At 31.9% G+C, this 13191-nt stretch overlaps 1 protein-coding gene across 1 annotated transcript in view; it reads left to right on the forward strand.

Annotated features, from left to right (window-relative positions):
- Window positions 1-13191, forward strand: part of LOC145322794 (gamma-aminobutyric acid receptor alpha-like) — a 115963-nt gene that overhangs the window by 79586 nt on the left and 23186 nt on the right. The window contains exons 10-17 of the mRNA XM_080165062.1: window positions 670-734; window positions 4669-4756; window positions 6266-6327; window positions 6627-6725; window positions 8651-8704; window positions 10709-10795; window positions 11949-12066; window positions 12688-12753. Coding sequence (XP_080021188.1) covers window positions 670-734; window positions 4669-4756; window positions 6266-6327; window positions 6627-6725; window positions 8651-8704; window positions 10709-10795; window positions 11949-12066; window positions 12688-12753 — 639 coding nt within the window. The remainder of the gene's footprint in view (window positions 1-669; window positions 735-4668; window positions 4757-6265; window positions 6328-6626; window positions 6726-8650; window positions 8705-10708; window positions 10796-11948; window positions 12067-12687; window positions 12754-13191) is intronic.

Below are 13191 nucleotides of genomic sequence, written 5' to 3' on the forward strand. Positions count from 1 at the left end.
AAGACGTTAAAAATCAATTTTCTGACCCATTGTAACACAATAAATAGATGAATAATTTTAGTTAAGACTTATAGACAAAGGGTTTGCTGTCTATAAATTGTTAATGTGGCGAGGCGATCCACATCATTTATAATCTTGGGGCGAGTTAAATAAAAAAATGGTTTTAATTTTAAGATTTTTATTTCAAATTATTTTACACATTATTTTTATCGCATCCATAGTGAGATTATTTTCTTGAATTATCAGAAAAGTGAATATTTTTACAGAATCCTAATTTAAATTCATATGCAAATAAAGGAGGAGGGTAGCTATTGTAGTTTTATCGTAATCTATGTAGGTGTGAGAGTCGTTGCAGAAATTTTAAGAAGTATAAATTGAGTTTGGCAAATACATTTAAAAATAATAGATAAATAATCTGTAGCTGATATAAGTTACTTTTTACATTAAATGCTTTATTAAGTCAAAAATACATATATATTCAATTCTAGCCTTTTTATAGTTCTAAAGAAAATTCCTCAAATTATTTTGGTCATTTTTTCTGGGCGTTTCTCATTCTCAAATTAAGATATTTGGAAAGTAGACTACCCCACTCCCCCACACACACACACACACACACACACACTCCCACACACACACACACACACACCTCTTTATTTGAATAATTTTCAGGGCTTCATTCAACTTTATATGTAAGCTTCAACCTCCAGCGACACATGGGAGATTTTGTAATCCAGGTAAACTATTAATCCTTATATAAAAGTAGAAGGATGTCTGTCTGTGCGTCTGTACCGAAGGATCTTGCCAGCCGCTGTATCTAAATGGTTCTTCTTTACAATGTAGCTTCTTTTAGTTTCAGATAAAGTTCTTAACTATTTTGGGGAGGGTGACACCACCCTCCAAAAATAAATCTCCCTTTAACCTTTAATATCCCTCACATCAAGTGCACCTAAAGGCATATCCGCTAATGTTATAATTTTTTTTTAATCTAGGGATCTTAAGGGAAAAGACAATTGTCGATAAATAAATGTACATCGACAATAACGATAAACATAATTAACCCTTCTGTAGATTACAATTATTTATGAAAAAGTTTGGATCCTGTTAGCTCAAACTATTTTAGATCTAGTAGAAATATTTATATATCCTTATTCTAAAGTAACTATATATCTGTGTGTCTGTACCGAAAGATCTCGCTAACCACTGAACCGATCGGGTTCTCCTTAACAGGGTAGATTCTCATAGATCCTGGGAAGGTTTATAACTATTTTGGAGGGAGGGTACCACCACCCTTCCAAGAGAAATCAAAATAAATCGAAAAAATTGAAATATTCCCGCCGCATAGTGTCGCTAGCGTAGTGGCGCTGCGTAGTGACATGAATTTAACAGCTGATTGACCATAGACAAATTATTTCTCAAATTAGATATTTAAAATAAAATATAAAAAATTAAATGCCACTAGAGGCCTCTAGGGGCGTAACCGCTAGTAACATATATAATCCTCTTTCATTTTGATTTACCATCTTTGATGTCATAATTGATAAGAGATATTAATTAAGACTTACAATATCTTTGAAATATTTAGTTTTAATGGACTTGCATGAAAATCATTGGAAATATAGAATGTTGATCTTATTTTACTTTTAAGTCATAAGGCAAAATTTGCATCATAATGGTTGGATGGAATATCAAAATATTTTCTAATTTCCTATCCCTGTGTTTGATCTTACAAGTGGATATTGACTCAATTATTCCAGTTCGAACATTTTTAGGCGTAAAGATATTCTACAGCCCATTTATTTTACGTTTTAAAAGACTATCTTTATTAACACTGTTTATTTTAATTTCCTTGATTTTTTGTCATTAACTAAAAGAATGTTTTAAAAAAAGGTGAAGGATATTTCCCCACATCCAAAAAAACATATCTCGCGCTTTCCATCAAAATACCTAGCGAGCAAAGAACCCCCACCATTTTCATTTCCTAACCCAACGCGGCTACCCTGAACTCAATGTAACCTAACCTAACCTGCGATGGATTCTTTAAAAACTTTTTGGGTTACTAGCTTACTAAAATCAGTGAGGATCGCTAAACATTTTGTGAATAATAAAACCGCATAAAAACTCTACCAAAATTAACCATTTTATGATTTTATTTAATTTTTGTAGATTTTTTATGCGATTTTGGAGGATTTTTCACAAAATATTTAGCGATCCTCACTGATTTTAGTGAGCCAGTGAGCCAAAAAGTTTTTTAAGAATCCACATAAAATAGAACACAAATACACCTTGTACGAATTTATATTAATGATAGGGCTATTATTGCATAGTATCATCCTTGTTTATTCTTGTAGTTAAGTAAACAAGATTGTAGAGTAGGGTTTATTTGGATAACAAATAAAATGGTAAAATATCGCTTTCGCATAAAAAAATACTTTTAAAAATCAATATAGCAAGCTACATAATATCAAAATTGTCATAACCACAGAATTAATAATAGCATAGATGGATTCATAAAAAGGAAAAGGTATCGCTGAATCGACTATCACAGCACAATTACCAAAAATCTTCCGAATTAATAATAAAAAACTCAAAAAAATAAAACCTTATGTTAATAGAAAATTAATATAACATATCGATTAAATGATATTTTGCTATTTTACTTCAGCTTCAATTTTTGTGAGTAAGTTATGGAACACCCATAAAAGGGATTATAAGTAGGATCAAAGCATATAACCACATTATAAAGATTACAAAGGTTTTTCAGTAGCAAAGATACTCATTAACTCACATTGTCTGTCCGTACGTCGTACGTCCGTTATAAAAATTAGTTTAGATTGCAATACTCTAAGCAACAGAACAGGGGAAATATAATTCGTTTGGCTGATATTTGAGGTAGATGGCTAACTATAATTGTGATATTTTATGAGCAACAATTCTATAACTAAATATTTCAGCCTGTCTGTCTGTTTGATGTAGGAATTAGTATGTATGTGTTATAAATGTCTAATATGTCTTATTAAAACTATGAAATCAACGTTAAAAATGGGTTTAAAGCAGCCGCTGTAACAGGATGTCTGTTTGTCTGTGTGTTTGTATGTTTGTACCAAAGGATCTTACTAATTTCTGAACCGATCGGGTTCTCCTTAACAGGGTAGCTTCTCATAGGTCCTGGGAAGGTTTATAACTATTTTGGGGGAGGGTACCTACACCCTTCCAAAAGAAATCGCGCCTAGAAAATAATACCCCCCCACTTTTAAAAAAAATTTTAAAATTTAATTTATTAATCTAAAATTAAAAATGAGGGGGGGGGGTCACTCTCCCCCACCCAAAAAAAGCTGTATGTTTAATTTTCAATTTTATGCTTCGCTACTTATGAATATTGTCAACATTTTTGATGTAATGTAATCTCTGTGTAATGTATCATACATCATTCTTAATTAATCATTTTTTCATAATTATTAATATTATCATTTATTAAAAGCTTTTTTATCTAAAGGATCTGTCCGTACGTTCGTCATTCTAAAAATGGATAGCGCATTACCAGAAATTCCTATGTTCATTTTTAAAACATGATATATGGCTTCTTCCAATAACAATTTTTAAATGATATAATCATCCTATTCACTTGAATTCTAGGACCATTAAGTATAATATTATAAGTGAAGCATCCCTATAAGATCAAGACCTAATTGTTCATGTAAAGCATCATTTATTCAACTTATTTTAGAATATTCTTTAATAACCTATATCCTACAGTACGATTTAACAAGATTAAATTTTTTAAATTATATGCCATAGTTAGGTATACCCTTCGGCTTCTACCCTTACAACTTATCTTAGATATAACCATAAAGCGTGTGGAATGGGGGTGAATGGTGTTATCAATCAATATTACCCTTATAATTGAAATTAACAAAATTTGATATCCCTTTTGTTCACCAACTCAAGCAATACACCCGACAAAACCCTGAGCACGCCACTGATGAAACTAAGTATTATTTTAACATATTTAGGTGTGGGGTGCTGCCACTTTTACCACTAGCAAAAATACAACCACTGTGTTTTTGACAAAAAGTGGGTGTGTTTTTGTCACATTTCGTTTTTTGCTGTATTTTTGGCAATATTTTTTATCCACTGTTAAAATGACACCTTTACTACTGTCATAAACAAAGTTTTTGCTAGTGGTAAATCTGCCATGTACCCTTAGGTGTATGGACCTTGTATACTATTGGTGGTGATATCCTGGGTTAACATATCTCAATAGATATACATTAAGACCCACGAAAAAGTATCTTTTAGGGTTTACAGCCCTTATTTCTTAATGTATCATCAAAAATAGCATATATTTTTGTTCTCTATACATTTCCACACAAGCATATATAAAAAAAATTAAATTTTACCTCCATTAACACCGGAGATTTTTAGAGCTAAAGTTTTGAAAAATTGACTGAGCAAAAAGTAACTTTTAACATGAAATGACTTTTTTAAATTAATTATTTAGTATTAATGGAGGTAGAGTTAAAATTTTTATATATGCTTGTGTGGAAATGTACAGAGAACAAGGACATATGGTTTTTGAGGATACATTAAGAAATAAGGGCTGTAAACCCTAAGAGATATTTTTTCGTGGGTCTTACTGTATATACCTAACAGTTATTTTATCTTATTTAGGTGTATGGACCTTGTATACTACTAGTGGTAATATCCTGGGTTAGTTTCTGGCTTAACAGGGAAGCCACTTCGGATAGAATCTCTTTAGGTAAGACCAACATTCAACTAGTGCATCTTGATTGATTGATTAGTTATAGTTTCTTAGGGTTTGGGCCTAAGTAGTCATGGAGTAGGCTGAGACACTTTTGTCTAGCCACTAGGAATATCAAGCTCCACGTTCAAGCACATTATGTCTTGACCTGCTGTCTCATGAGAGCTATTCATTATTACCTCACCCTCGCCGAGTATGGCAGGTGTCCCAAATTAAGTCACCGTAATGAATGACGCTTTCCGCAGAGGAGCTCGGGAAAAGGGTAGTACTAGTATTATGTACTTGACTATTAAGTATCCAAACTTACTCAATAATCCCCCAGTGGAAGTTGCGTGATTATTATTGCGAATGAGAAATTCAAGTCAACACATGGAGAATTGAACTCAAACTCTCACCACCGTAGCTCAGTGTGTTACCACTGAGCCACGGCGCCCTTCACTAGCGCATCTTGGGGTCTGTCCGTGTAAATCAAGATTTTCTCAGCTGCTATGAGAAATAGATTTTTCAATAAATTACAAATAAATTGTTCTAAAGAGGGTGTGTGTGATTCTTTTTCTAATTTGTATGTGTGCGTGTGAGTGAATGCGTGTTTATCTTTTTTTCTATTTGCTGTGCTACTTATGTGTATTAGTGTACTTGTTTTCTATTTGCTGCGCAACTTATGTGTATTATTGTACCTGTTTTCTATTTGCTGTGCTACTTATGTGTATTAGTGTACTTGTTTTCTATTGCTGCGCTACTTATGTGTATTAGTGTACTTGTTTTCTATTTGCTGTGCTACTTATGTGTATTAGTGTACTTGTTTTCTATTTGCTGCGCTACTTATGTGTATTAATGTACTTGTTTTCTATTTGCTGTGCTACTTATGTGTATTAGTGTACTTGTTTTCTATTTGCTGCGCTACTTATGTGTATTAGTGTACTTGTTTTCTATTTGCTGTGCTACTTATGTGTATTAGTGTACTTGTTTTCTATTTGCTGTGCTACTTATGTGTATTAGTGTACTTGTTTTCTATTTGCTGCGCTACTTATGTGTATTAGTGTACTTGTTTTCTATTTGCTGTGCTACTTATGTGTATTAGTGTACTTGTTTTCTATTTGCTGCGCTACTTATGTGTATTAGTGTACTTGTTTTCTATTTGCTGCGCTACTTATGTGTATTATTGTACCTGTTTTCTATTTGCTGCGCTACTTATGTGTATTATTGTACTTGTTTCTTTAGACATGAACGTTATTGTTCATAAATAAAGTATCCAAACAATGGCATAATTAAAAATAGAATACAAAATTACTGTAGACTGCATAGATACTATAATTTTGAAAGTGGGAGGGGGGGGGGTATGAATTGGCAGATGATAGGACTGAAAATACATGTACAAGTTGTAGAGGAGCTGCACTAAAAATAAATTAAAGGCTTAACAAAAACTTTAAAAGGCTAAGATTAAAAATGACTCTAGTAGTTTATGCAGCTTATTTATCTTTCATTAACTTATCCCTAATTATCAAGGTATTACCACCGTGCTAACAATGACATTTCTGGGCTTAGAGGCAAGAAAAGATCTACCAAAGGTGAAATTATTAAAGTTTATAGAATTTATGAAACTTCCTATTGATCTAAAACTATAATACAACATTGAATTTATACAATTATTAAAGCTAATTGAAAAGGTATAATTGAATTTTCCTAAAATCTTCAAATGTAAGAACGTAAATATCAAATATCATACATTTAAACAAATATTTGCAGTAAAATATTTAAAAATGCAGTCAATCTTGTTCGATAATGTTCGTTCTTTCATTTGAATTGTTCACCTTTCCTTTTATGGATGTTGCCATCCTTGCTTAATAAATTTTTTATTTGTGTTTAGGTTCCGTATCCTACAGCTCTGGATTACTTTGTCTTTATATCCTTTGCCTATATCTTCTCTACTGTTGTACAGTTTGGTGTTGTTCATCATTATACTAAGGTATATTTTATATAGTTTGGTGTTGTTCATCATTATACTAAGGTACATTTTATATAGTTTGGTGTTGTTCATTATTATACTAAGGTATATTCTATATAGTTTGGTGTTGTTCATCATTATACTAAGGTATATTTTATATAGTTTGGTGTTGTTCATCATTATACTAAGGTATGTTTATATAGTTTGGTGGTGTTCATCATTATAATAAGGTATATTTTATATAGTTTAGTGTTGTTCATCATTATACTAAGATACATTTTATATAGTTTAGTTTGGTTCATCATTATACTAAGGTACATTTTATATATAGTTTAGTGTTGTTCATCATTATACTAAGGTATATTTTATATAGTTTGGTGTTGTTCATCATTATACTAAGGTATATTTTATATAGTTTAGTGTTGTTCATCATTATACTAAGGTATATTTTATAAAGTTTGGTGTTGTTCATCATTATACTAAGATACATTTTATATAGTTTGGTGTTGTTCCTCATTCAACAAAGTACAAAGGAAGAAAGAAATATTTTTTTTGAAATCTCCTCTTTTTACCTCAGTTTTCCTAATTATAATCAGAAAAGTATTTCATTTTGTTTAGTTGAAAGCAAAAATTTACCAATTAATTTTAGGAAAGTTTAGTCATGAATTAGGAACATATTTTATCAAGACTTTATAAAAAGGCCTGTAGTGGCACTTGTAGGATAGGGTGGTAAGTCGACAGTCCTTTTGTTTAGAATAAATTTTAGGGGTTATTTCCCCAGGAAGGGTAGAGGTTGCCCTCCCTAAAAAAGTTATAAACCTTCCTTGGACAAGAAGATTTGCTATAAAGTCTAACCATATCGGTCCAGCGCGCTGCAGCGCGGCGGTTAGAATTATCTTAAGCTACAGATATATTAATGTTTCTTGTATTTACCATATATTATCTTATTTAAACAAAATATAATGCATACTTACAGACATCACATATCAAAGATTTATTATCAATTTCAACTTATCATTGGTTATTTTGTTTTATGTGATTTGTTAATAGGGTTTAGGCCAAATCCATGTGCATAGGATAAAAGTAATATTTTTCTCATATTCATTCAAATCCGGTGGATTAGAACCGGTTCTAATCCATACGAAAAACTATGTCTAGTATTGTATTATATCCAATTTTCTACGAATATAAAAATGTACAATCATAAAAAAACAGTTTTTTAGACCGTGCCTTCGGCACCTTGGTGCAAAAAAAAGCTGGTTTTAATCATATAATTGTACATTTTATTTCCGCGGAAAGCTGTATATAATACGATGCCAGAAATAACTATTAAAGGTGATGTTACCTTAATCCTAATGCTTAATAGAAGAAGTTGAAAATTACAAGATAAAATAACTAATTTTGATAAAAAAATTTTCTCTTTTTGTTAACAATATTATTTTCCTCTAATTTGCAGGGCTTGTAGTAGAAATGTCAAAAACATTTTTAAAATTTTAATTATGTTTTAAATCTGAGAATTTTTAAAGTTTAGTGGTTACTAAATTTTTATAAAAATAGAATCTTTATCTTATGTATTAAATCAAATACAACTAATTTAAATCTAACTTAAAAAGGAATTTAAAGCACAAGAAGACTTTTATTCAAACTTAGTCCGATATTTGTTGTGTTGATGTTGGTTCAATTCAATTAAGGGTTCGTCTAGAAATTTTATATTTATTGAGTAAGGTAAGGGTTCTTAGATATTGGTGTAATGAAGGGTAATAAACCAAATGAAATAAAGAGTTTTCAATTCAGCATAGTAAAAGAACACTACGGACGGACAAATTTGTGTACCTTCGCCTCGTAAAACAATAATTATAATACTTAGCATTGAGAGTCATATTTCAAATCAATTTTCGTCAATTAGTTTGACATTGCTGTGCTACAAATGGACATAATTGTTTTAGGTTGGATCTGGAGAATATTATTTAGAAGAATTAGAAGATGAAGAATGCCCGCAGGTACGTCTACTGGATATTATACACGTGCGTGCAGGGATATGAAAACTAAAAAAAACTATTTGCCATCATCCTAAATGTCGATTAAAATAAGACCATTAAATTAGAATACTTTTACGAATGCATATTGTAAGGTGCAATTAATTTCTAAATGCCGGAAGATTGGGGTTAAACAGACTTTTTTAGAGGTGCTATTCTTGCCTTTTGGGACAGTAATAATAGTCCCCAAAGTTTTATGAATAAAATCTCTCATTCAAGCGTAAATACTTTAGACACTATTATGCAAAAGACTAGCATTGTATTAACTTTTCCACCAATAATTTTAATCTACAGAGAGGTTATGAACCATGGTTTTATCCCTTAAGATCCCTGGCGATATATCTATTACAGATCAACTGAAAATTGATTGCCTATTTCTTCCCTAATTTCCGAAGTTGTACAGCAGATAACCCAAATATTGCAAAACCTATTTTCAGCTACCTCAAAAATACATTCAAAATTTAAATTTTTAAAATTTTTATTTTTATTCGGGAGTTTGAAGCTTTTTAAGCTAGTAGTAAATATTGAGATAGGATGAGGAAACTATGTACACAAGCGGAAACTCAAATTCAGCTGACCCTATTATAGCCTACTACAAACGGGTGAGGAAAATGCAGTAATAATAATTGTGTAACCAATAATCACGGATACAGGGATAGGACATTGGTAAATAATCAACCCCTACCCCAATTAATTCTTATTTGTGACTTTATACATAATGCAATTGGGGAAGGTTTAAAGCTATCAACATCATTTCATATCCCCTTCCACCCGGCAAATAATTCCAGTATGGCTTCGAAACCGATTAATATACTCTGGATTAGAACCGGTTCTCGGCCACACTAAAATATTATGAAATGCATCGTAATATTATAGACAATTTTTCACGAATTTCAAAATAAAAATTCCCCTTTGGGACTAACAAAACTGGTTTTAATCTTTAAATTTTTCATTTAGATATCCGCGGAAAGCTGTCTATAATACGATGCGATAAATAACTGTTCTTGTTGGATATTGTTTTATTGTTTTTACTTGATTACAATTAGAGCCTTACTGTACATATAATATACAAAATGTAGGAAAATAATCCTATGTATTAAAAAACCTCTATGTATGTGTGTGTGTATGTTCAGTAAGATCTCATAGAGAGGCAGTCAAAATATTTACCCTCTTCCTATAAAGACAATAAGAAATCCAAGAAGGAAGACGACATTGGACTGTAAGTTACTCAGACTCAAAAAGTTTTATAAACCTGTTCTCATTCGTTGACATAAAAAGTTTGGGTACTTTTACGAAATATTGATTCTTTTCTGCAAACTTCTAGCACTGTCGAAACTTTCCCATTAATAATATTAATCTAAAGAAGGGGTAATTTTGCTTATTATGATTGGGATTGTTTACTACTTTGTCGCCAACTAGCGGCTAGGCCCCTAGAGGCCTCTAGGGGCACTTGAGGAGAGGAGAGTGGAATTTGATAACCCAATTTCTTATTTTAGATTTTAAAAGAAAAAGTTTTTAAAAATTTTGAGGGGGGGCCAAAATTTTTTTTTTTTTTTGGTGGGGGTGGTGCCCCCCACCCCAAATTTTTAATTTTAGTTAAAAAATAAAATAAAAATTTTTTTTTGGGGGGGGGGGATTTTTCATTTTAATAGTTATAAACCTTCCCGGGACCTACTCTGTTAAGGAGAACCCGATCGGTTCAGTGGTTAGCGAGATCCTTTGGTACAAACATACAAACACACAGACACACAAACATCCTGTTACTTTATTACAAGGATTGTCTTATCCTTTAAGATCCATTGGGAACGCAATTGTTGCTACAGATTTCAATTTTAAAAGCTATAAACGAAATAAAATGAGTTTTTAAATGCAAGGAAGCAAAAATGAAATCTATTAGCTTTGACAGACAAACGGAAAAGTATGAATTAATAGTTAGCTTCGCTTCTAAAACTAATCATAACGGTCTAGGTTATCCGACGACGACAGGAGAAGTATTTGTCAAGTATAACAGCAATCAGAGATTTAGCCATCACACAGAGTCATCTTCAAAGAAAGGTAATTAAACTTTTGGATCTACTGCAGTTCACGGTAAAATATTGCTGGTAACGAATATTGCCAAAATCTATGAATTTTAAAGGCTGCTAGCTGCCAAACGGCTGAATGTACAAATCATGCCCGCACACTGTTTTAAGCAGTATAAGAAGGCCTACAAATAATCTGGAATAGCCACAAATCAATAATGTATAATTATCTCGCAGTGCAGAGAAATGCGCGAAAAAGGCCTATTTTACGCGTTTTTTCTTTAGTGAAGCTTTCCCTGTGCATCATAGGACCTTGGCTATTCCAGATTATTTGTAGGCCTTTTTATACCGCTTAAAATGGTGTGCGGGTATGATCTGTACGTTCAGCCGTTTGGCAGCTAGCAGCCTTTAAAATTCATAGATTTTTGGCAATATTTGTTACCAGCAATATTTTACCGTGAACTGCAGTAGATCCAAACTTTTTAAAGGTGAATCTTTTTAAAAGCTAATTTTTTTATAATAAGGGCCGGCTTGTCCGTCAGTAACGGTTAGCCATTCATGTGATTTAGACATGTTAGAATTGTCCTATCGATTTGAAATTTTACATGATGATTTCTATAACAGTTAGGTAAAAAGTGTGACATCTCTATGATTAAAGTATGTATCCTGTATTTACGCTACTTTGCAACAAATTAATGCACAATTTCGTTTAAACTTAGAAATTAATGTTCTGTTTATTAAGTCATGACACTAAGCAAGAGTTATTGTTCGTCTATCTTTCCTTCTGTTTTTAGAGTTTCGCTTTTATTGATGTTGTCATCTTTGTTTAAGTTTATATCTGAAACGATTAGTTCAATTTGTAATTATATAGTAAAATCATAAGGCCTAATTTTACTCTATACCAGAATACAATATTTATGAAGCAAAACACTCTAAAAGCTACGAATTTTACCCAAATAAAAAAAGACCTTTTGCTTCGGTCAAAATGTTCACAGCAACAGTAAAAATTAATATTTAAATCCCCCCCAAAAAGTTTATTGGGGGCTTAATTCAAATTTAGGCTCTGCAGTCTCATTCTCATTATAATTTAGTTTATTTACCAAATAGTTTAATTTTTAGCTTCGCTTTTATGGATAGCTTCCTCCTAGTTTTCACAGCACCTAAATCATAATCAATTTGAAATACAGTTTTCAGATTCCCGGCGGGGTTTGAACTCGCTGCCTAATGGGCGAACTCGTAGTGACGGTGGGTCTTTACACACTCAATCAACTAAGAAGTCTATGGTATCTTCTGCAAGCTTGGCAGGTCAATCATTTTCTTGTCAAAGACCAAATTGTGCAAAAATGTTCCATGTGACTTCATACAAATGAGGGATTATTCATCTCTTTTTTGACGGTTTTCTTTCCCACTTCTCCTTTCATCTAAATCACTAAACCGTACAATTTAGTATTTGTGCCTATAAAAGCATAACTGACGGACTAAATAAATTATAAACTTGATGCTCATTTCTACAGGGAATCTTCACTAAAAATTCACTTAAAATTTGAGCAGCCTACTATGAATATTAGCCGAGAATATTATATTACTCCAATAGCAATAATGACGGACGGATTGACAGACAAAGTTAGTTACAGAGTAACTTCACCACCTAAAGAAAATTCGTGATATTGAAAAATCGGACTAAAATTTTCATTAACAGAAAAATATTCATTTTCATATAAAATAAAGTTAGAGGCAGCGTAAAGTGGCGCCAAAAATATGACGTCATACAATAAAGTTGACCAAGAGAGGCCAATATACACTGTAATTGACCAATGGTAAAATTTATACTGGCCTCTCATTGGTTATTTTATCGTATGACGTCATTTTTGGTGCCACTTTTCGCTGTCTCAAAAAGTTATCAATGTTTACTAATGTCGTTTTTAGGTCTTTATGATCCTAAGTATTTGAATCACCACCCAAACGCTGCTTTGTACCATCGAGTTTCTAAAAAGGAAACAAATGTTATTAGAAACAAGGATAACAACATCCATAAGTAGCGAAGCACAAAAAATCGTGGATGGAAATACGTAAAAGTAGATTTAAAGTGGATTTATCCCAAAAAAGTTTGAAAATTGGACCAAAAACACCAAATATATGGGGAAATATGTAAAACATATAAAAATAGCCAAAAACCTGATAAAAGGCAGTCTGACCGCCATGGTTGTTTTCTTTTAACGACGGGAAATTTAATTTTGATATCTATAACTGAAAAAATTTTGAAAATCGGACCTTAAACACTGAAGATATGGAGAATAATGTGAAAAATACAAAAATAGCCTAAAACCTGCAAAAAGGCAGTCTGGCCGTCATGGATGTTTTCTTTAAACGACGGGAAATTTAATTCTTATATCTATAACTGAAAAATTTTTAAAAATTGGACCATAAACA

Source organism: Acartia tonsa, chromosome 6 (assembly GCF_053477335.1).
Source record: "Acartia tonsa isolate MP-2025a chromosome 6, ASM5347733v1, whole genome shotgun sequence".
NCBI classification, from domain to species: Eukaryota; Metazoa; Arthropoda; class Copepoda; order Calanoida; family Acartiidae; genus Acartia; species Acartia tonsa.